The sequence below is a fragment of the Oreochromis aureus genome, linkage group 23 (genome assembly GCF_013358895.1).
Source record: "Oreochromis aureus strain Israel breed Guangdong linkage group 23, ZZ_aureus, whole genome shotgun sequence".
NCBI classification, from domain to species: Eukaryota; Metazoa; Chordata; class Actinopteri; order Cichliformes; family Cichlidae; genus Oreochromis; species Oreochromis aureus.
In genome coordinates this window covers 26,996,050-27,021,090 of record NC_052963.1, presented here as the reverse complement: position 1 = coordinate 27,021,090, position 25,041 = coordinate 26,996,050, and the positions used below count along the sequence as shown (strand labels likewise).

The window sequence follows — 25,041 nt, the reverse complement described above, 5'->3', positions numbered from 1 at the left end:
CTATTTTTATTTACCAAAAAAGAGCCACAACCTTTTTCTAAACATATAAAGACCTTTAAAGAAATATTTTTAATGGTTTACATGTAATTAATCCATTAAATTCTTTAATTTACCCATTAATCCATTAATCACATCATTATGAATTTTAGATTTAATGGACTTTAAGGGGATAAGTTTTTTTTTTTTCATCATAAAGTGAAAAACTAATTATAAAGGCTGTTTTTGTTCAGAGATGTGCTTTAATGTCTGTCCATCAGGTGGCAGAAGCATCCAGCATCTCATCTTCAGGTCCTCTGAAAACTCTCACGTTTATTTATTTTTTTTATTTATGACACATTTTGAAATGAGAAAAAAAAACTCAGAGTTTTGCAAACTTTAATAATGAAGCAAATATATTCATACAGGAACAAAATAACTGACTGCAGTACAACTTCTCAGGAAAATATCAGAGAGACATAACGTTAGAAAAAAAACAAACTTCCATGCAAACTATCTGACACATCAGATAAAATACATGAACACAGAAAACTACAAATAACTCTATACAGGACAAGGCAAAAAATATTGAAACTTAAAGCTGCAGTGCTCTTTTAAAAATTACAACTAAATCTTAGACCTGAAAAGTGTGGAAGCCCATTCATTATTGCAGAAATTTGAAACGGTAAATAATGATAATAATAAGCTTTTGAACATTTTTTAAACATTTTTGTTTCATTTATTTTACTGTTTTTATTGCTCTTTTGAAAGCTTTTTTTGTCTTTTATTGTGAACAAGACCAAATGAAGAAACATTTCAAAATACATACTTCAAATTATTACATTTTTTTCATATTTCATATCGTTTCATATTTTGCCATCACTCGTGTAATGAACATTGATTGATTCAATCCTGAGGTCTTTCTTCCTTTGCAGCTGTGATTCTCCAGATGTTACTCAAGACTTCATCATTTTTAGATGATAAATATAAAAGCAGAAATAAAACTACAGTTTTTCTGTGTTGATCTAAGTGCAGACTGAAGTTCTTTGATATCTTTTTATTTTACAACCTAATATATACATCAGTGGAAAATAACTCCTCGAGTGTCCACTGAAACGGCACCAAACTCTTTTCAGGAATATTGTGAAACATCTGTCTTCCACACCACATTAGTGTAGCTTTAAATTTTACAGATGTTCATTATTTAAGACAGACTTGGTGTTAATGGCATTTAACCATTTTTAAGGATCTTTATCACATTTGAAAGCATTTCAAAAGAAGCAAATCTCCATTTCAAATCATAAAGTAAGTTCTACATTATTTTATCTCACAAATGCACTTTGGATCAGTTTTAAAAGTGTTTCAGCCTTTTAAATCTTTAAACTGTGCTTTTAATCCACAACAAATACCCTGATATATGACTGTGTCAAATTAAACAACAATATGTAAACAAGGTACAAACTGCAGTTTGTTTGTTTACAGTTTTATACTGAGAACCAGGTCATATCATACTCAATATAGATTCAGAAATAATCATGTAAGCATTTTATATTACCTGAATATGAAAATTTATAGAGGTTGAATATGTCATATGTTCAAGCCTCTAATACCAGTTATTACATCCGACAACACCGATGATTAATCCAAAATCTAAAAATGTGTTAAAAATGTAAAAGAATTCAACATTGTTTTAATCGGGTAATCAATTAAATGATAAATCGTTGCAACTCTGATTTCCAGAACATTCCTGAATCCTGGAATTCTTGAAAACTCTCGTGAATTATTGTTTGAACTAGGAACTAATTTGATTTGTTTTTAATACAATGTGCAAAGGGTAACCTTATGTAAAAAACAAATAAATAAAAACAAATAAAAAAATAAAACAATAAGTAAAATGAATAAAAATAAAAATTGGGATTATTTGACTGTCTAGTAACTGTATAGTAATTAGTTAATAAATGTTTTATAAATCACTGTAATGTAGTTGTAAGCAGATAAAAAGATTTCATAGTACTACACAACATAATATGAATATTTGAATGAAAAACTAAGCACAAAAATGTATTTCATATTTTAAATTTGTTTTAAATTCCAGTACATGTCGTACTGTTTTTTACTATGTTGTCGTTATGGGTCTTAAATTTGCATTACAGTCAGATAGACACCAGATATTAACTGTTTATGTACTAGTATACTTCAAAATGTCAAGCTCTAAAACTACAAAAAAACTAATGTAAAAAAATAATGAAAAGTTGCATCTCAGTTGATTACTATTGAATGTGTAAAAATATTTGTAAAATATTGGACATTAAGTCATTAAAAAGACCATTTTTAAATGCACTTTGAAGTCTGATGGAAAGCAGACCTTCCAGATGTTTTGTTAAATAGAAAGTCTGAAAAAGGCTAAAATTTTCAGTCCATTTACAGACTCATTATAAACTTGGCAAACCTTTATATCTTCAAAGTAAAACAAAGATTCTCAAGCTGTTCTCAGTTGGTGTGAAAATTCCCATGAATAATTTCTGGAGCGTCTGGACGGGGCTCATCAGCGGCTCTTTGGCGGCTTGTTGGTTGCTTCTTAGCGAGGTGGAAGCGATTGCATCTGAAGGGAGTCGTAGGTGTCCCTGGTGGCCGAACTCAGACCCTAAGAGTAACCAAAATCAATCAATCGTCAGTTTTTTTTTCATTTAATCACAAAATTATATTCAAGTGATATGGTTAATTTTGATTTATCTCTTTAAAGCTAATGAAGCTTTTACACTCACCTGGTAAACCTGTTCGTTCTTTTTTGGACGCTGTAAAAATGTCAGTGTAAATAATTAGAAATCAGCTTTTCGTTGATGGAATTGAATTACGTAGACGCTAAACAAGAAGTGAGAAACTGACGATTTTGTTTCGGTCATTCATTACAAACCTTCAGAGGAAGCTCCTTATATTCTCCATCTGTGCGTTTGTTCAGGCCCTGAATTTAAAAATATAACAGGTTCAGATACGAGTTTTCTGTGTTAGTACACAAACTTCCAAGAGTTCTGTGTTTACAAAAAGTTAATAAGAATAACAATAATAATAACAATAATAATAAGATATTGCTTGTTACCGTGTACGTGGCGTCATCAGCTACCCTGCGGTTCTGTAGAAAGGAACAGAAGTCACAAGTGCAATTTTAAGTCAGGAGGTTCTAATAGAATTTAAAATAGAGAACCTCTGTTGGGTTCTTTAAGGATAACCTCTAAGAAGGAATTCAGGGTTCTTCAACAAATTTCAAGTCTTTAAGATTCCTGAGAAACCATTCTTTGGCTTTTTTTTAAACTTCTTTGGACATAATCTACGAGTTCTTAAGAATACTTCACATTTATTGTAGTTCTTGTTCAGGTGGTTTGGAGCCTGTAGTGTTTTTGAAATTGATCGGTTCTTTAAGTATTTAACAGTTTGGGGTTTTTTATTGCATTGTTCTTGTCTTGGTTCATGGTTCCTGTTTTATTTTTTAGGGAAACATGAACCCAATAAGCACAAAAACCACCGAAGAACCCAAACCACTTGTGCAAAAACTACCAAATACAGTATAAGCTCAAAGATTTTTTTTCAATTATTCTTATAATCTTCGACTTAGGTTCTTCTGAACTTCATTTGCTGAGGTTATTGTACAATTAATTGTACTACTTGCAGAAATGGTTTGGGTTCTTCAGGGGTTTTTCTTCTTCCTGATCTCTGAACAGGGTTTATTTAAGAAGTCCGTGGTTAATGAATTCTTTCGAACTTGTCCTATTCCACTTTAGTTTGTCACAGTTTCTCCCAGGTGTATGTTTGATCCATGCATTTATTCCATGTGGTTAAGAAGCATTTTAGTGTTCTTCAAACATCTTCCAGATATTGACAAGTCTTTTAAAATTACTGCAAATCAGTTGTTTTGTTGTTCTTTAGATTTGTTCTTGAGGACATATCCTAATAATTATTTTAGAGTACTCAACAACAAACTCAAGATTTTGCGTTTATTGTGGTTCTTGGTGTGGTTTAGGTTTTTCACAGGTTTGTGGTTCAGGGTTTCTTTATAAAGTATACAGTTTGAGAGTTCTTGCAGTTTGTCTCCAGTATTTTAGTTTGTCACTGTTCTTCTAATGTTCTTCCTTTAGGATTCAGGATTGTTCTTTTTACACGTGTTCTAGCAGAAGATTTGAGGCTCTGTTATTTTGTTGATCTTATCTAATTAACTACATTAAATCTCAATGCATGCTCAATCATTCAGGTAAGGAAATGGGATTAGTGACGATACGTTTCTACCACTTGAAACGCCGTGTCCATGAGGTCTTAAAGATCTGGGAATTTTGAATGAACCGGGAATTATTAAACTGTACATAACTTCAGAGAAGTTTAAGAAAAACTTTAAGGTTCTCTCAGCAACAGTCACTACTGCAGGGTGGCGATCCATGATGAAAGCAGTGTGACAACACTGAGCCTTATCCTCCAGAATCAAAAAAGTGGAATCAAACCTATAAACATTCTAAATTTGTTTTTTGTCTTTTGTATTTAAACATTTGACTTCAGTACTATAATTAGATGTGTTGTATGAGAATAGCAGACTTACTCTTCCTCGTCCACTCTCGGGGTCTCCTGTTCGCAGTGGCTCGTAAGTACCTGGATCCTGACCTTTCAGATCCTGAACAAGAACATGTTTTAATCCACATCATTCTCCTCATTAACAGTTACCCCCATTCTAATATCAGTACAATGCCAATATTCACACTTAAAATCTGTGAAAATAGGCTAACAAGCAGTTTATGGTGTTAGGTGATAGTAACTTACACTGTATAAGCCCTCCTCCTCCATCTTCGCTTTCGATTTGAAGAACTACAGAAAAATATAAACGACTGTTAATCAAAAACAGCCTTTTGTGGAGTGTGAAGTAAGAAGGCTATAGAGTCATTATTGAACAGGTCTGATTTGAATCAGAGATGAGAATTGGATTTGAATCTGGTTTTACTCCTTTGAAGAATCAGCAGTAAATATTAAAAACAAACAAACCCACCTTCTCTTTGATAAACATGCCGGTGATGATGAGGCCATAAATGCCGAGGAAGCCATCCAGGATGTAACACAGCTGAGGGTCGTACACGTTCATCGCCTCTGTGGAGATCAGAGTTCAAAGGTTAGAGGAAACACAAACTTGACTGAGTTCTGTGTTCAACTAAGAGCCCCAATAAAATGATAGTACACAATAAAAATGACTGGTAACAGTTCATAAACTGTTGTTACAACTTCTAAGCTTCTATTCAAGCTTTGAACATTGTAAAATTTTCCACATTTCACTAAAATGTAAAGAAAAATGTCTGGGCTCCTATGTGTTTTTGTTTGTGAATCCTGCGTGCCTGATAAAAGATTATTTAAAATAAAGCTATAGACGAAAAAATGTCATCATTTTGACTAAAACTGAATAAAAATAAGGTTGACAGCTACAGCAGTCGACAGCCTTTGTTTGTGCAGCGTGTCAGTGTGAAGGAGCTCGGCGGTTTCCTCAGCTGCTGCTGAGTGCTCGCTGTGGCTCATTAACTGACAGGTGTGTGTTCGTGTGTGGTTCAGTGTGGGCGTGTGTGTTTGTGTCGGTGTGTGTCTGTATAGCCGAAAGATGCAGCAGAGCCTCATCTCACATCACAGCCGCTCATTAAACATTTAAACAGGTCAGAGTCGCTCTTAAACTGCATTTCACGAGACAAAAAATACGCAAGAAAATAATTCACTGTCCATAAACCTTTGGCAACGTTTCATTTTGATTCACGTTGTTTATATAAATACAAAGAAATGTAGAAACGGTGATGAAGTTTGGCTGAATTTGCTCTATAAAGATGTGTATAGAGACACGTTTGACTAAAAGTGCACTAAATGCATTTCTACTTTGCCACGCTCCTATCCACGTAACTGACACAAGCATCAGTCATGTGATTCTTGTGGCATTCATCACCAACAGGAAAGAGAAGTGATTTATGAGAAAACACACCATAAAGAAGCATTTTCCCACCAAAGTAAATTAGAAATTTGCAGAAATTTGCCATTTGTTCTTTTAACTGTATTGCTAAACAGACAGACAAACAAGCGAGCAGTGTTTAGTTTGAAAAACCTGGTGATTACTGTTTTTGGCCAAAACTGTATGGAGGCTGTTTTCCATTTATGTATGTGGTATTATTTTAATTTCTTGTTTGGAGTGGGCTGTTGAGTTTCAGTAAAAATATGTGAGTCAGTCATGTGATTCTGGTGAGAACATATTTTCTCCAGAGAGAAAAAGGAGACGTAGCTCATGAGAAAATACGGCGAAGTTGCTGCATTTTCTTTTTTGTCAAAGTTTAGTGAACTCTGTGCATTTTCTTTGAAAAACAAGCAGCTCAATTTAATGAAGATGGAGTTTAAAACCTTCAAATTTTACACCACACTCGACAGACTTCAGATAGACAAACAGGTTAAACTCCACTCACGTACCTCTGTAATTGTTATCAAATGTTTGTTATCATAGAGCGCTGAAATGTGCTGTAAATTTGTGTTTCATGAAAAAATTCACTGTGACAATAAGGTTAATCCACCAAACACAGTTAATGTTGTAAACATTAACACCCCCCCCCCCACCCCCCCACACACACAAAAAACAAAAAAAACAAACAAAAGATACACACACACACACACACGCGTGCACATACACAAGATTCATTTAAAAAACAAAAGTATTAAATGAAGTTTGGCCAAGCGCATGTTGACGTGTGAGGAATCAACAGTGTCGTCAATTTGTTTTTTCTAACCCTGTAAATGAGATATATTTTTATCTTTGGTCACATTTTTTCTGAGGTTAACTGCTTCATCTGTGTGGTTTGAAGCCCTCTCCTCGTCTTTTTCTTATCTTCAGTTTCCAGGAAACGGTTTTTGCCCTTAATCAGTGATCTTATGAGCTTAGAGCCAGCATCTATCAACATCGTTTATAAAGAAACTCTGCTTTCCCATTTCTAACTGAATGGTCAGACAGAATTATGGTTTTGTGTTGAGAAACTATGAGAGAATAGTGAAAAGTCGCTTTCCTACATCACGATGGTGATGATATGAAAACATCAGCTCATAGGTGCTTAAACCGCATGCTCAAACTTTTTTTTTCTTAATCAATAAAGATAACAATTTTCAGCTGAGTGTCACTCTGTTCATCCTCATAAAGATCCACCTGAAGTTTTCTGCATCTGAAGCTGAGAGGAAGCCCACATCACAGCTGTAACGCCTCCTTTCACTGTGCGTTCCATTTCATGGTCATTTTAAGCTGACAACACGTCTGGTTAGATAAGAGCAAAGATAAACTGAAAATATACGCATCAGGAAGCCCGTGTGTGAGTGTGTGTGTGTGTGTGTATGTGTGTGAGTGTGTGTGTGTGTGTGTGTGTGTGGTCGAGGTTAGGGTTTAATCTGATGAGCACAGTACAGTTTCATGTTCAGTTTCACACACTCATATACGAGGCCTGCTTTTAAAAAGGTAAACTATATCAGTTGTATGTCTGCTGTGATGAAGTTACACTAACTACAGTCAGCGCAGGTAACCGGTTTATGCAGCTCTGCACCAGACTTCCATCAAAAAATATGCAGTTGTAGGTGGCACACACACACACACACACACACACACACACACACACACACACACACACACACACACACAGTAGATCTGTATCTACTAATTTAAGTTTGAACATGGCTTATGAATTCTTTTTATAAAGTGACAGTTTAAATGCACGTGCACATGAAGTTCTCCACCGCTATGGCTTTAAAAAGAAATGTAGCTCTGTAATGAGCGTGCATAAAGTCATAATGCCAGTGGACACATGCAGGCTACATTTTTAAATAAAGACACACAAGGCTCCGATACAGAATGGCTTCAGCAAAGCCCAACAGTTATGTGTCTGATAACGTGACATCAACTACTGTCGTGCATGCAGCTCGATACCAGTATTCTTTCAAAAAATGTACAATGTAAGCTCACACACAAAGTAGATCTGTTTCAGACCTGCTTTCATAAAATCCTGCATTAAAGTTTGGACGTGCGTTGCACTTTAAATACACATGCACCACTATGGCTTTAAAAAGATGCCTCAATTTAGGTACAAAAACATGTGCGCTTACACTGAAGCTTCACTGTAAGCGCACACTTACAGGTAGCTCTAACATAAGCTTGCTTGAAGATGTCATAACGTCAGCTCGTTACAACTAAATAAAGATTTGTAAGATCTTTACAATAGTGTTTCGATAATATTACACTAATGCGGTTATACTTTCTGTACCACAACTGCTTTTTTAAAAAGTTTAAATTGAAGTTTGAATATTCATTATGTGGCTGCTAATGAAATGATAGCTGAAGAAGGTATGCACAGAAAGTTCAGCACCACACCTGCTTAAAGATGCATCAATTTAGGTGCAAAAACATGTGCCAGGCCTGCTTTTAAATAGGTAAACTCCAGTAATATACCTGTTTTGATGAAGTCACACTAACTACCGTCGTGCAAGTAGGTCACCCACCTGCCTGAAAAACGCTTCAGTTTAAGCACACACATGCAGGTAGTTCTGTAAGTGGCAGGCTTAATGCAAGATATAGTTATAAATACAGACAGACTTAAATATCTGGAAGAAATATTTAAATTGGTTTAATTTTAAACTTGCAGACAATTAGAAATACTTCATATGAGACCGTGTTCTTTAGACGTACTTTTTCAAATGTTGTTTGATCATTTTGTGTGGGGTAGTAGTTCTAGTAGCAGAGGAATTTAGGTTTTAGTAGTATATGCATGCAGGTAGTGTTCTAATAATTCAAATATGATGTGGTCACTGTGTAGACCATCTTTCCTATAAGAAATCCAGACGTCAGTGTTACCATCATTATAGGAAATTATTTTCAAATGAAAAAATAAGCATTTATGGTATGTAAGATAGCTAAAGATATCTACTTGAGAAGTGTACCTACATTGTTGAGCTTGCGTAATATTATAACATAACACAGTACCACCTTCGCTATGTCAACCCACGAGTGACTGAAAGCGGTGCTGGCAGTACTGTTCTGGTGCTCCGTTACAAAAAATCTAATGAATATATTTATGTATAATACATATAATACAGTCAGCATTATGTATGTATATGATAAACATAGTAAAACCTTTAAAAATGTGTACACATGCATACACCTCGAACATAAGTTCACATATAATCACCACAAATAGACAAAATGTTGAATAGTGAAAAAATAGTGAGTTAAAAAGTTTGCACCTTTTTTTTCATCAGTGTGTTTTTGAAGGATTTGGGACATTGCGCTGTTTAAGTTGGTGGTCAAACAAGTAATACATGATATACATAATTATGTATAATGTATAGTCAATACACTATAATGGGGTACGTTAATTTACTGAAGATCAGGATCAGGAGCTACAGTTTTATTTTATATAATTTGGACTAAAGCAGATGATTGCTTTAATTACTCCAACAGAAACTCAACGGGCCGACCCAAATAAGAAAAGTAGGCTGCGACCAGAAAGGCGTGGAAATGCATGTTTTTGGCCATAAAGTGTACTTACTCTCATCAGCTTTTACAAACTAAATTGCATTCATATATTTTTGAGAAGGACGCTTTAAAACATTATAGACAAATATGTTGTTAGAAAATGTTAAAAACTGTCTTTTCCAAATCATTTTAAGAGTCAGCGCTCGGTACATTCGGAAAATTGATAATACAAATGCAAGTGATGTATTTTCCAAGTACTGTTTTAAATATTTATACCAGTTTTGTAACTGGACATGAACCCAGGCCACGGTTCAAACATAAAATCGCATCACATATGAGCGATATTATTTCTGAAGAAGCCAACTAATATAGCTGAAATTCTTTTACGATGTGCTAAAAGTACAAGTATATTCTGAGCTCTTTAATCTGTCTTTTATTCAGTATATCAGAACAACCGTATTCATCATACAAGAACAACCGTAAGATAAAGTAAAGTAAACATATGTGTTTCATAATGTGGATTTATTGGAGGACTGAGTTTTTTTTCTTTGCATTAATATCTGATGGACATAATCGCTTACCCTTCATATGTCTAAATTCTTGTTTCTGTTAGCTGAAGTTAGTGATTACCTCCTGGTATAATAGTAAAGATCAGGACTTCATAATTCATGTAATCATCATATTTTAGTATATAAAATGCCCCCAGCTGCTCAGAACACACCTCTGTCACTTTTGCAAGTACATATGACCTTGAAAACACCGCTCTGTATAACTCAGTAAATTAGAAAAACTTGAATAATAGCTTAAAATTTTGATATTTTTAGAGGTTGTTTCTATGGTTTTTATGCCTGTTGTGTCAGTAAGAAAGGTTCAATAAAGCTTTTAAACGAGTTGCATTAAACTGCTTTATAACTAGTCCATTTGTTATTTGTTTTTACTTCTCCTAAAAGGGAAATGACAGTAAAGAAGAGGAGAACTGGAGGAGTTTCCACTGAAACTGCATTAAAAACAGTTCAAGAAACACCCGGTCTGTCTAATCTGAATGACTGACACATCAGCGGAAAGATCAGTGACATTTTTTATGTTTACACGAATTCTTCGTGACTCATCAGAAACATTCACAGACACCATTCACAAAACTGGCTTTGCAAAGTTTTCCATCACAACCTCTCGTAAGGGATCCCAACATCACAGAGTGTCCGTGAGTGCAACATCAGCAGGTTTCCTGCATCTGCTGTTCAACCACAGGATCACAACACAGCCCTGATTTGCAGTAAATGCCCTGAGCCAACATGGAAACACTCAGCTTTACTCAGCTTAACCTATAGCTTCTTACGCAATTATTGCAACATTAAAACTGTACAAGAATAAAAATAGTAGCAAAGCTTCGTGGTTAAAACAACAAAGCAATACAGATTAAAAAGTCAAGAGTCTGTTAAATACTGATGTTTTAAAAATTTCTTGCAGCATTCAGCATAACATTTTTTCTCTCCAGTTGGCAATCAGACTTTTTCTGGCCCACAAAAAACTAGTAGAATTATTTTATTTACTGCTAACTTAATCTAAAAGAATACAGAATAATTTATCAGTGTTATAAAACAGCAGAAAAACCAAAAACAATGAGAAGTAAACCTTAAGAATAAAAGAAGTGGAGTAAATACTAAGCTCTTCTTTAGACTAACCCCTGATGAATTGGCTGCTGTCGAGGTTTACAACAAATCTGCCTAATTGAAATATCAGTTTACCTGCATGCAGCGATCTTTCATTTTAGCTCCTTAATTCAGTTGCGCTGTCGCTGCGTCAAACAAACCAGCAAATGGAAGCAGCTACATCTTCTATCCACACAGTCAATCAAATCACTTTCATTGTAATAAAAGTCATTTTTATTTCAAAAGTCATATTTGCTGAAATAAAACAAATACTGACTGTAAGGATAGAAATACTAAATAGTGAAAGTTCATTTCAGTCAGTGGCCCAAACAAGGCAGTTGCCAATGAAGTTGCCCAACAAATGGCCCCGTGCCATTGATGCTGGTGAAAGCCGTCTGGTAAAAAAAAACAGTTAAGAACTTCTGTATGATTAGACTGGACAGCTGAGGTTGATTATGTTGTATTTATTGAATAGCCACACACAGATTCTTATCTTTTAAAACCACCTCTTCTCTTACAGGACATTTATATGCAGACACAAAACCATAGAAAGGCTGTGAAAGACTGGAGTCTTTATAACTCAGACAAATTAAAACGTGTTTATTTAGGCATCTAGCATTAGATCTAAGTTTTCTGAAAGCTAATTAACATAATTTACATCTTAGACGCCTACAAACAATTGCTAATGACATAAAAGAGGGTTTAAGAAAGGGCATCATATCAGAGTTTCTAATCTATTTCCACTGCACTCATTACAGAGCTCACATTAGGTTCTAAACGCATTAACCGAAGTTCTGGGAAATGAAATCTGACCAGAGAATTGGAAATCAGCTTGTGCTCAGACTCCTGCCAAGTTCAGTAGTTAGAATGAAAATCGAAGAAATGCTGAGAGGCTAAAGGGTCAGGACCATCCAAACGCTCTTCTAAAGAAATTAGACTCAACCCAAAGCTGTTTCTATGTGGTTTGGATGCTGAGGGATACAATTAGAATTAAAACTTGACCCCAATGAAAAAAGACAAATAACGTCAAGTTTCCACCAGAAAGAAAAGCGATCGTTAAAGAAAATAGGGGTGTTAGAGGGTCTGGATCTACTTTAAAGGAAATTTGAAGAACTGTTTGTCATAAACAGGTTTCATTTGAATGGTTGTACATTTTTAGATGTTTGCTGTGTCTTTTCAGAGTGAACTTTGTGACTGGATTGCCGTGCACTTGATATGAGTGAGAGATTGCTGTTGGTTTGTTTTGTCGGTACTGTTGGAAATAAATATGACAGTAAAATCCAAGCGAAGCTAAAACAGAGCAGATTACTGTGGCCTGACACTCGGCAACTCCATGTACTCCCACGGCCGCATGACCACACAGAGATGAAGTTTTCAGATTACCAACAACCTGGCACGCTGGACCTATCACAGGGTTGCAGTGACATATATTTTGCCTCCGACAGCTGATAAAGGTGATATGTGATACGTGTAGGTGTTCAGCAGAACAGAGGCCCAGGGGGAAGATCGTGTGGACTGTTTGTGCTCGATGCAGATGATATCGCAGCCTTGAGGTCTTGACCTGCAGGTCCTCAGACCGGTTTCTCAGGCAGGAAATCCACTAACACAATCTGTACACCTCCATTTTACTTCTACTGTACATTACACAGGGTTTTTTCTGCATGCACAAAAGAATGGTGTCCCTTAAAGATGTTCTGGCCTTCGCCCAAACGAAACTTGAGCAATAAAGACAACTTTGTTTCTCTAATGGGCAGAAATAACAGGAAACGGCTCCTAAATTTGAACGATTACACTTCAACATTAACGTCAGCTCGGCTTTTTGAAATGTTTTTTTACAGCATGGGTTGAGACATTTAATCCACTTTTACTTTGTTTTATTAAATTTAGCTCATAATTCTACTCTATAGAATATGTCTGTGACGGTTCTCAGTCATCCAGGTCATGGTAGTCTAAAGAGCTTGGAAAGAAAAGCGTCTTAAAGAAGTCCACATGCTTTTCTTTCCAAGCTCTTTAGACTACTCTATAGAACCACTTTGTTGTATTAACCCTTTCATGCATAGTGGTCACTACAGTGGACAGCTATTCAAAGGCTGTTTGTATTTGCGTCAGTGTTGATGGTGTACTTGCACATAAACCACGACACTGGACACTGATGTGGCACTCCATACCCTGCCACCCACCCCAAAGGTGATGTTGTCCACCTAAGTGGACATGCAAAAAACTATTTGAAAAATACATGTTTAAAAATGAAGTTCAAAAAACCTTTTTTCATGCCTAAAGATGAATAAAAATACTTAAGAAAAAACCGATTGAGGTTGTCATGAAAGGGTTAAAGTCTGATTTTTACAGTTTATTTTATTTTATTTCCCTTTTTCTCTTTATTTTCTCCATCTAATGAGCTGTTTTTTCATGTTATATTTGCTTTCTGTGGGATAGGCTCCAGCTCTCCTGCAACCCTGTATCACACAAACAGAAGAAGATGGATGGAGCAATGGGATCAATATTTAGCATCTCAGCATTTCTTGTCTTACCAAAAGGCAATTTTGAGCAGGAAGGTCCTATTATTTTTTATTATTGTTGTTTTATGAGTTATTTCTTTTTTTCATGCAACATTGAGGAGCTAAAACCTCTTAAAATGAATCTTTAGTGCAAACAGAAAAGTAGAAACACAATGTTTGGCTGGTTTTTCGTGACTCATTGACAGACTTATTTGGAAGCTGTTAAATTTAGACTTATCTTCATTTATGCCGGAACAGAAATTAAAACGTGAAATGAACATTTACAGTAAAGAGCAGTGAGGAGGTGGAAAAATCAGTTTTGCTCTGACGTTACAGCGTGTCATGTGTAGATGTCTGATAGCAGATCAGACTTCTGTTAGGATTCATTCATTCTCAGATGGCTGCTTCTCTGCCTGCGAAACAGTTCAGACTGGGTAAAAGGTTTGAGCCATATTACAGCGCTGGTTGTGTTGACAGACGCGAGACTTCAAACACTCTGAGAGCAGCGACAGTTTCCTGAATGAAAGTAGAGAGATGAAGAGGCCGAGGTCGCCTTTAAAAATCCAGCTTGTCGCTTTTAGCAAAAAGGATGTCGTTTCTAGGAGACCTGAAGAGCATGTGACGCGATGTAGTTAATGCTCAAAGAAAAGGGCGTGGCCCGAGTGCTGTCAATCAAAGATAAGGTGCATGTTGTAAGATTACGTCTCTTCCTAAGGCTTCCTGTATGCTCTCTGAAATAAATGATCTTCACCAGATAAGAGTCATGTTTCCATCCACATGATTTCGATTTAAGCAGAAACTACAATTACTGCCTTTGGGTTTTATATGTCACCCAGTCTTTGCTGCTCTTTCCACTGTTGTTTTTTTTTTCATTGTTACTGCAAAGTTGAGGAGGCTAAACCCGAAAATCTCCTCACAGTGTATCGTTTACATTCATGCCTGTTGACTCATTTCTATTACCTCCAGAAATGAGGTGTTCAGGTGTTCCCCTGAAAAAATGAAACCAGAGAAACCCGGTCAGATTTGTATTTGTCTCCAGGCAGAGAAACTTCACTCTCAGGAGTTTATAGTTGAAACAAAGTTACATTTGTTTGTTTAGAAATGATCACATTTTCATTTACAGATCAAAATCATCACCTTTGAGCTTCCTGTACAGCAGCACTGCCTAGTTTTAGCCTACAAGACACAGTTAAACTGGCTGGCTCTGGGGGTTAAAATTTGTGTTCAATTGTGAGTTTGGGCTTCAAACTTATGATAAAAGAACACAATCAGAGCAAACAGCTATGGCACCACTTTCAAAAAACCCAGACTCATTAACTGTTTAATTCAACTCAAGCCAAGACAACAGAATTAGAGCCTCCAGTCAACAAAATCAATCAATCAAGGAGTTAAAAATCCTTCCAAAGGCTGACGTACGGACCCCTGCCTGCACCTCTCAAAACTTGTTTCCACAAATCGTTCTATATCTAACTGGTTCTACACATTTCCATTAAACAAAGACCAGGTACCAGCACAGAAGCACAAAGCTGTCCAAATTTGCAGCCATCATTGTTAGTTGCCATGGGAGGCACTAACCTCATTGACTGGTAGATGCGGGCCACAGATTCTGCCCACCTTAACTCCCTTCTAATTTAGTTACCCCCAGTTGTGTTCCATTATGCCACGTAAAGAGAAAACGGCAAAACATTAACACCACAAAAAGAGATGTCAAATGCCTAGTGTGAAAGAGAGTGAGAGCCCCTCGACTCCTCTCCACCAAAGAATAATCCATAAATAACTTAACAGCTGTTGTAATTAAAGTAACACACAGTTTAAGAAAGAAATATATACGCATGTGATTGAGATAATAGCCAACTTGCTTGAAAGCAAGTTATACTCTAATGAGTATATTCACTGAATCAAAGCATATTTCTGCACTGCAGCTGAATGGCTCAGGTTATGTGGGTCACTGTAGGGTGTGGCAGGCAGGTTCAGGTTTGCTTAAGAAAAAGGAAAGGGGACAGTTTTGAAAAAAAAAAAAGAAAGAAATATTCAAGGCAAAATATTCAAATAACATCCAAAGATTCGTTCATTCTTCCTCCAGATTTTGTGATGAGCAAACAGATCCTCTTGAAGATTAGTTGTTAGCTGTGTTTGTCCTTGCGAGAGCGGTTTTGCAGTCAAGTGATCATACCCCACAAAGTCAACATAATTTTCTTTTCAGTTTTCAGTTGCATGACATTTTAAGCTAATCTGCTCTTTAAAAAAACCCAAACAAACAGTTGAATAAATGCACATCATATAGTGTTGGGCCGACTCCAATAGGTAACGCTGAGCGTTTTATGAGATCTCAGTGCATTGTAACTGCCAACAACTAAATTCTAATTGGTTAATGCTTAAAGGGGCATCAATATAGGAAGCGATTTACTCGACATGTGTCAGTTTGCCACTGACAGTTGGTAACTAATAGACATTACAGGCTCCAGTTGCGTGACAACCCCCTAACATATTTACCACCTTCACTGATAGTGGTAATCACTTCAACTGCTTGCCTTGAAGTTAAGAAAGGTCAGGACCTGCCCACTTTGAGTCCTTTATTTTTCCCCATTGCTGCTTGAAGTTGCCAAATGTCATTTCTATAGTGCTGGTCCCTCTGTGGATACCCCTTACGCCCAAATGATGCTTGTACAAAATTTAAACAAATTCCTTTAAGGTGTTTCTGAGATTTTGCCTTAATCTGAAAAAAAGACAATATAATATTTCAGTCTACACAAAGCAGAGAAAAGCTCGGCTAAAGTGAATTAAAAGCAAAATGCACCAAAGGCCAATGGGAACTTCTGCATTTTGCATTCCTGGATTTACAACAATCAGAAAATAATTACTTCCCGTTTTATCTGCTTATCCCACAAGCCATGGAAATCTGGATAAGGACATCCAAATAAAAAATCCACCTTTATATTAATGATGCTGTTATTTATACATGTGATTCTCTCTCTAAACTGTAGCAAGTACAAGAACTTCGGACTGAAGTTAAAACTGTTAAAACTGGTTCCAAATGCCCACAAAACAAAGTTCAGTGTAAAAAAGTGCACTTGCAAAATCATTTAAGCATATGAATAGTTAAGATGCTTTTCTCTGTGTATACATTGATAAAATACAGAATGGAGTTTATTGTAGGGATAAATTAAATTTTTTATGCCAAGTCACTCTGCCACAATAATTATGTCTCCCCATGTTTTCATTTCTTTTAATTATCTTAATTGTACAGCACCTTGTTGTTTTAAATGTGCTATATAAATAAATTTGACTTTGACTTTGACAAGTAAAAATCTGCGTAAGCTACTTTCCTGCCTGCTACTGATTATAGTGATACACACTTTTAAGGACCTTTTATCAAGTGTGCTATGCATTTCTAAGGTTCGTTACAAACATGAACCCTTCATTATGATTTGGTGAGTTGGCATTGACTACTCACTGAAATACCTGTAAAGCGAATATGGGTTAACTTCCAGCTCGCTGTCTGTATTTCAGCTCAGATAGTTACTATCTTGAAGTCTCAGATGTAATGCACTCAAGGTTTTGAATGATGTGGGTAAAACTCCACCTTGGACAAGGAACAATTTGCAGATAGGTCTGTGGTAAATTGACTGGTTCTTATATAGCACTTTTCTATTCTGCCTGAGCTCTTAAGGTTCTTTATACAACAAGCTTCACACTCCAACAGATGCATCTCGCCCAAGAACATTTGGCATACAGACAGGAGCAGCCAGGGATCAAACCACCAACCTTCCAATTAATGGCCACTGCTGTTTCATTGTTTTGGTTGCATTTACAACAGCTCTCTGTGGTAAAGAAGATTTCGATGCCAATGAGACCTACTTGTTAAAGGCATTTAAAAACCAAGGCAGTTAGATGCTCACAGCTTGAGAAACCCTGAACTGTACTTGCAAACATGCTGCTGTGGTGTCAGAGTTGGCAGTTTGCATCTGAACACCTGAACGAATCGAGGACATCTCACCGCTCTCTCTTATATATGTATGCTGAGTTGTTTTGGTTTTTTTTTCACCTCTACTCTGTGCTCATTGTCTCACTTTGGGCCTAGAAAGTACACCAGTAAAAATAGGCTGAGCATCTGCTTAGTATAGCCGTTTTGTTTGAGTTGCATTTTCTGTCATCTTTTGCACTTCTTTTAAACCTTCTGTTGAACCGGGGTGTTTCCTTAGCGGGGGCTGAGAGTTGCGCCTTGTGCAGCTCTCTGGCCACCACATCGAGCCAAGGTACAGCTCAGTTAGGGAAACACGCTTTTGACAGCTAAAGAAACCACAAAGCTGCTTCCTGAAGTGGGGGTCTTTACTTTTTGTGGTCAGTTATTTCTCTTGAACTACAAAACACAACTACACTGGCACCTTCAGACCTCAGACACTTACAAGGAGGACTATTTCAAGCTTGAAGCCTGTTTGTATTGTTATTAAATCATCTTTTAATGGTCTAAACTTACTTTAGAAGTAAATGGAAATGGAAAAATACTAATCCAAGAGGCACCTAACCAACCCATGCAAACTAATATGGATATTGTAAGTCTTTCAATTTTAATTCATTAAAATGACAATAAAAAATCCCTTTAAAAAGTCTGATACATACAGTTGACTCTACACCTTCTCTTTTAATAATATTTCAGAGCTGCCAACATGTTGGTGTATTTAAATCATTACATCAAAAAAGACCCTCTCGTCTCCGTTTAAATATACGCTAATAGGGTTGAGATGCTATTTGAGAAGTCATTGAAACTGAATGGTGTTTATTTTGCGCAAACCACACAAAGTATTAACACTACACCTTTGGACATAACGTCGGTTACTGTGGGCGCTTATAGCTCTGATACTGCTCTGTAAAATATCTTGTAGGCCAGACGAGGCCCAATTGTCACAATACGACTTACATAAGGTAGACTTGTGGCTGCTTTGCAGCATGCAGACTTACTGTCTGAGGGCCCAAGAAAAAAAACTGCCCAATTGCCAACAGAAAACTGCACATATGAGCTAATCGTCTGATGCTAATGTAACATGTAATGCACCTCGGTCATTATATTTTAATGCTGTTTTTTTTATGTAAAGCTCACGAAGTGCATTAATCTGGGCAACTCTGAGTACTGTAAGCAAATGCTTTGCTTACAAAGCTGTAAGCAGCTCTGCCCCACTGTTAGAGCACACCTGGCGTCTGGCCTTTATAAGGTCCTGTGGTGTAGCCCAAACACCCAGAAAGTCCCATAGAAAATCTTTCATCCTATCATGTTTGACTAGAGCAAGTTTGGATTATTACACATTTAATGTCGAATGAAGCTGAGAGATAGGAGTTATTCAGGAAACAGAAACCACAGGTTTTACACAGCTGCACTTCATATCATTGCTGAATCTTGATTTTGCCCCTTATCTGGAAAAGAGGGCCTTCATTTCTCGGTTTAAACATACAATAAAAAGTTTCAGATGCCAAACGGATGTCATCATAATTTATTGCTGTTTATTATCCAATCTGGCTGCTCGCGGCATCTAGAGCTCAATTACGGTACTAGAAAACATTTTGTGTGCCAGATGTTGTCTAAATTTCACAACTCTGTTAGGCCTTCATTGGGTAAAACTGTGGCTCCTTGAATCAGGCAGACAAAACCATATGTGGCCCAAAAACCAGTTTCACATGCGGACCACATTTGGCTTGGTCCAGGAAATTGCTCAAAAGTCCATTTTATTATTTTTAAACAGGCCGTGCATGTGATGAACAGCACTAATACTGGTTAGACAGCAGTTATTCAGGAAACTGTAGCCACAAGTGTTAAAAAGCTGAAGTTCATGACTTCTCTAAATCTTACATTTTGCTCCTTATATCAAAATGAAGAGCCTCATTCCTCAGTTTGAACATTTGAGGTCCTAGTTAAACCTTTCTCGTTCATGTCATCAAAACTAAATGCTGTTTACTTTGGATAAAGTTCACAAAGTGCATTCAAATCACGATAGCAGACAGATTTAGGCCTAATTTGCTAATCACTTTTAGCACTTTTAGCACAGTTTGGCACTTATGTGTGCCAGATGTGGCCCAAATGTAATAACAAACTGGACATTGAGCCTATATAAGGTGTTACTGTGGTCTGTCTGTGTTGTCGTTTAAGAGTAATACTACATGTTTAATCTAAATTAAAGCTGAAAAGCAGTAGTTCTTCAGGAAATAGAAGCCGCAAGTTTTAAACGGCAGCAGTTTATGCCTTTATTTTAATTCTGAAACGTAATCTTTCGCCCCTAACTTACAAAGAAGACACTGATTTCTTGAGTTGAACATATATTAAAAAGTAGCCCTTCCTTGGTCATGCTATTATAACGTAATGATGTTTATGTCTTGTAACTCACACAAAGTGCATTTAAATCATGATAGCAGACACATTTAGCAATAATCTGGGATACTTTGGTCACTTATACCAAAGTTAGGCGTGGATGTGTGCCAGATACGGTCCAAATATCAAAATACTGGACACTAAGCCAGCATAAGGTGGTGCTGTGGTCTGGGTGTGTCTTTCTTGAAGTGTGATTTTTATCTGACATTAAAGCTGAGAGACAGCAGCTATTCAGGAAGTATAAGCTGCAAGTCTTAAACGGCTACGCGCCATGCCTTTATTTTAACTCTAAAATTAAATTTTTGTCCCCTAACTTACAAAAACGACCCTCATTTCTCACTTCAGAGGTGTACTTAGCCATTTAATAACCATGTCAGCCAAATACAAAAGTCTAATTCTCATTACAACATGTGAACTGAGCAGTTTTAATGCTTACTGTACGAATTAAGGATGTGTTTAGTGAAGAAAATGCTTTGTTTAACGAGCATGATTTTATGTGTTAAGTAATGCCTTTATCGTGCCGCAATATAGCGCTTATTAAGGAAGCACTGAAGCCACAAGTGTTGAACTACACGTCTCATGGTGCTGCTGCACAAACTTCATTTTTTTATAAAAACCAAAGCGACAAACGTGATTTCTGAAAATTGAGCTATAAATGTTCCCTTCTACTTTTAGCTTTTATTCTCAACTTTATTTGCTCATCGGAGGAAGGTGATGGTAAAGTGATTTTTATCTGTGTTACTATATTCTTGAAATGGCTCTAAAGTGTGAAAATGTATTGCTGCCTGTGGTGTACCAACCTGTAAAATGGAGGAACTCTCCATTTTCTAGCCCTTTGTCTTTGTTAGAATCAAACATCTACACATATATATTTACACCCCACAGTTTGAGGAACTACTTCGTTTAGTTTTCCTAAACTGTTTCTATTCTTTTATTCGGGTCCAGGAAACACGTGATCGAATTGGTCCCTTATTTTAAATGAGCATGATCTGCCTACACCGGATTAGCGATCAATATTTAGACGACTTAAATTTGTTTTTGACTGTTTAATTTGTTATTTAATGCCCTAAACTTTGATTTAGGGCTATTTTTGGCTTTGCACTACATTTGTGATCATCCAAACTAGCATTAAATGTCTGAAAATGTAAATGTTTTAAACTGAGCTTGAAATGGTCTAATGGTCTAAATGGTATCCAATGCTTTCAATTGTAGTTGGTTTAAACTGGATTTCCTGTGGTCTAAACTGGTACTTAAGTTAAAAAAAAAAAAGCTTTTTGTTTAACTGTTTTCTTTTTAATCTTTGAGACCGCTTTTAATACTTAGCTTTGGCGCACACTTATCAGCTTTAAACTAATCTATTAAAGCGCTAAACAGGTCATTTCATAGTCTAGACTGGCTTTGGATCTTGAATGGTTTGAACTGGATTTCTGTCTAAACTGGTACTGACGCTGAAAACCGCTGCTGGTTTAAGTTCTTTTTTTCTAATTGTTGAGACTTGTATTAAGACTGGTACATTAACGTTCTAAACTGGTCATTTGATGGTCTAGACAGTTGTCTATGGCACTAGACCGTGGATGACCTACATTAGAATTTGATAATGAAAGGCCAGTGTTAATGCTTTCAAGGCTCTCATCACTTCTGTGCCTTACTGGTCCTCTGGGTCCCAACAAACTTGTTCCCTAAAGTCCGCGCCGAGTTTGGAAGAAATGCTTTTAGTATTTGTGCTCCAAACACCTGAAAGTCTTTACAGTGTTTCCAGAATGTCATTTTTTGGTAAGTCTTAGTGAAATTAAATTTATGATTACCAACCTTGTACTTCTATGTCTATCTAAATCGGCTCCATTATCTAGATTTATTTCTATATTGTTTTATTTATTGCTCACCCCCCCCTCCCCCCCCTTTTTTTTTTTACTCTCAAAAAGAGTTCAAGCTCAAGTATATTAAATCAACTTAATACCCTAAATAAACTGGAGGTCTGATTATGTAAACTCTAAACATTTACTTTACGTAAACGCCTGTGAAAGGCTACGTGAAATGGTCTCAACTGGTATGCAATGCTTTTAATTGTTTCCTGTGATCAATACTGGTACAACCAGTGAAAAATGTTTTTTGATCAAAAATTTTTCCATTTTATTTGTTTCAGTTTATATTTAACCAGTTGAATTTTGACACACTTTATTTTTAGCTTTACACTTGTATGTTATTGATCTAACTGGCCATTTGATGGTCTAGACCAGCATCTATGGCTCCAGGCCTTAGTTTAAGATAATCGGTATATTTTATTTTATACAACTTTTAATGGGAAACTATCACTTCTGTGCTTGACGGGCCCTCTGCATCCCTACAAACCTGGTCCCTAAAGTTCGCACTGAGTTTAGAAGAAAATGCTTTTATGTTTTGTACTCCAAACGACCTGGAAGTCTTTGACAGGGCCTTCAAAAATGAATCCTGTGGTAACTCTTGTTCAATTTAATTTTACGATTATTTGTATATTAATTCATTTATTGGGTTTGAGTTGTACTTTAAGCGCTGAAGATATTTTGATTCCAAAATTTACTTTAAAGTTTGGGTGGCTTGAACTGGACTTTTGATAGTCTAAACTTGGCTTTAAAGCTTGACAATGTAATTGCTTTAATCTGGCCTTAAAGTGGGCTCAACTGGTATGTAATGTCTTCAATTATAGTTGGTTGATTTTTTTATAGTGTATTCTGGTATGTAACTCTGCAAACTAGATGCGGATAACCTTTTGGGTTATTTTTTCACGAGTGTAAGACATAAACCTGTTGTTGAGTGAGACTGTACATTTGTTACATTGAGTTTTGCCCAACTTCAGTTCAGATGTGTCGTGACATGAGTTTGATTAACTTGATTAAACTTCTACCAAAGAAGTCTATGAATATAAAAGTCTATATTTATAATAAAGTCAGAGTTTAAACAAACTGGAAGGAAAGATTAACGCATTATGTGTCATTTTTACACCTCGACAGCATGCACGAACTGATTAGTCGACGTCCGGATGTAGATGTTAGCCGATAGCTTAGCTATCAGGTTCAAGTTACATAATAAACTTTTTCTTCTGAGTATAAAAAGTCATTTAAAAAAAAAAACAGAGGGGTCAGATATCTTATTTATTTAGGCAATGATGGGCCTTTTTTTAAAGGTAATCTACGCAGATTAGCTTGCGTGATAATCGGATGCATCGACACCAGAACATTTCTGATTTATAGTGTTGGCTAGCTAATGGCACTGTAGTTTTTAAATGTAAAATTGGTCATTAGATGACAAAAATTTTCTTTTTACCCCTAAAATAATGACAGAAATCTGAATTTTGTTTGGTTGTGTCGAGACGAACACGATACAGAATCCAACATGGCTACCAGAATTCTCCACTACAGGCATGTTCAGCTTAAGATTTTCTGCTGCTTGAAAACATTTTAAATCTGTTTTATGTAGATGCTGTTCTGTTAGATATGTGGGGTTATTTATGTAGAAGACACACATCTATGCAAGTAAAGTTGGTATTTTGTTTTAATTTTCAGATTCGTTTGAGGGTTAGCACTTTGTTTGTCGATTAAGAAAACTGATTTAATGCATTGAATTGTGACTGCTCTGAAAATTCAACCATATCCTACTGACAATCGCTTCATGACTGAGACTATAATATTTTTTCTTAGCTTCTGCAAAATCAGCATTTAAAAAACAATAAAGCTAGCAGGATTAAACCCAAGTTTAGGTCTGATTTCGTATCATGTTTCTGCTAATCATAAACTATTTTTAAAAACCTGTCTTAACTTTTGTCTTGCTTTCAGAAGGGAAGTGATGCCTCTGCAACGCTTCTATTTCAAATCTATTTGTAGAACTGCAAAGTGTGTTCGGGGTCTTACCAGCCGGGGAGACCATTGAGGCGAGGACCAGCAGGCCAGATATCCACATCTGGAGCGCCATCCCGAACCAATATCCCCAGACAACGTTGTTTCTTCAAACTGGTTTCAGCGATGAAATGAGATGACTGAACTACACTTGTATCTTCCTTCTCTGTTGCCTCGATGTGGAACAGGAAGTGGTGAGGAGCTGCTGTGCCAGGTGACACTCAGCGACACACTTACATCAACTTTTCTCCCACACATGAACACACTCTGTAGCACACATGGAAAAACAAATTCAGCCTCTTCTTTTGCCAGCTATTCATGCTCTTGATGTTTAGACGGTTATGTAACTGAGAGTAAATCCTTTAAAATAAATCTGAAGCACTCTTTGTTTAAATTATTTACATCACCCTTTTTCTTTTAACGGCTGCTTTTCAATGCTAGAGGCTGTGTAGATTGGTTTCACTTACAGGTTGTCACTTTTGAGTGCAAACTCAAGACATTTTAATGTGCTGGGTACTAAACCATGACCTTTATTTTATCTTAGTCAAGTGGTTTTAGTCCCCAACCCAAATCAAACAGCAAGTAAAAACTAAGCAGCACAAACTGTGGTTTCCTGATGGTCTCTCTGCCACCACTACTTTGTCAGGACTTTTACCCAGGATTTAGTCAAGTACCACAACTAGTGCAATCAACAACTGTGTTCATAAAAATTGACACAACATCTACACTTGACATGTACAGCCAGTGAAATGTATTTCAAAATCACTACCTCAAACCGTAAAGTTCCCTTCATATATAAAAAGATTCACTTGCAGCTGGCAATAGGACTGGATGGCAGGAGGACACGACTGTCTGGTCAATAGTTGATTATAGTTAAATTTCAAGGCTTGGTTTGATTAGATAACTTTCCAATTTATTTACCCCCAGCTTATATCAAGCACCAATATCCTTTGCTCCCATTGGTAGTTATTTCAGTCCAATTGTGCTATTTGTGTCAAAGCTGAGAGAAGTTCAAGTCGAGACTTGCCCACTCAATAATGCTAACAGTTAATTTGCCTGGATTTAAAATGTCTATGGTGGCAGTGTTGATGCTAGTCTTCCTTGGCATCATATCTGGTTAAAAGAATCAAAACGGTGACTGCCAAAGTGCTCAACTTGAGGTCTCAGAATAAAACCTCAATAAAGCTGTGGG

The 25,041-nt window shown here is 36.4% G+C and overlaps 1 protein-coding gene across 1 annotated transcript; it reads right to left on the bottom strand.

The window, feature by feature from the left end:
* Positions 1–358: 358 nt before the first annotated feature.
* On the bottom strand, positions 359–24,041 carry LOC116325020 (T-cell surface glycoprotein CD3 zeta chain). The gene is made up of 8 exons (XM_031745820.2): positions 23,865–24,041; positions 5,000–5,097; positions 4,777–4,821; positions 4,559–4,630; positions 3,074–3,106; positions 2,891–2,938; positions 2,742–2,771; positions 359–2,620 (listed from the first exon to the last, which is right to left on the bottom strand). Exons 1-8 carry the CDS (start codon positions 23,923–23,925, stop codon positions 2,555–2,557), a joined length of 453 nt encoding a protein of 150 aa, XP_031601680.1. The 5' UTR covers positions 23,926–24,041; the 3' UTR covers positions 359–2,554.
* Positions 24,042–25,041: the final 1,000 nt, after the last annotated feature.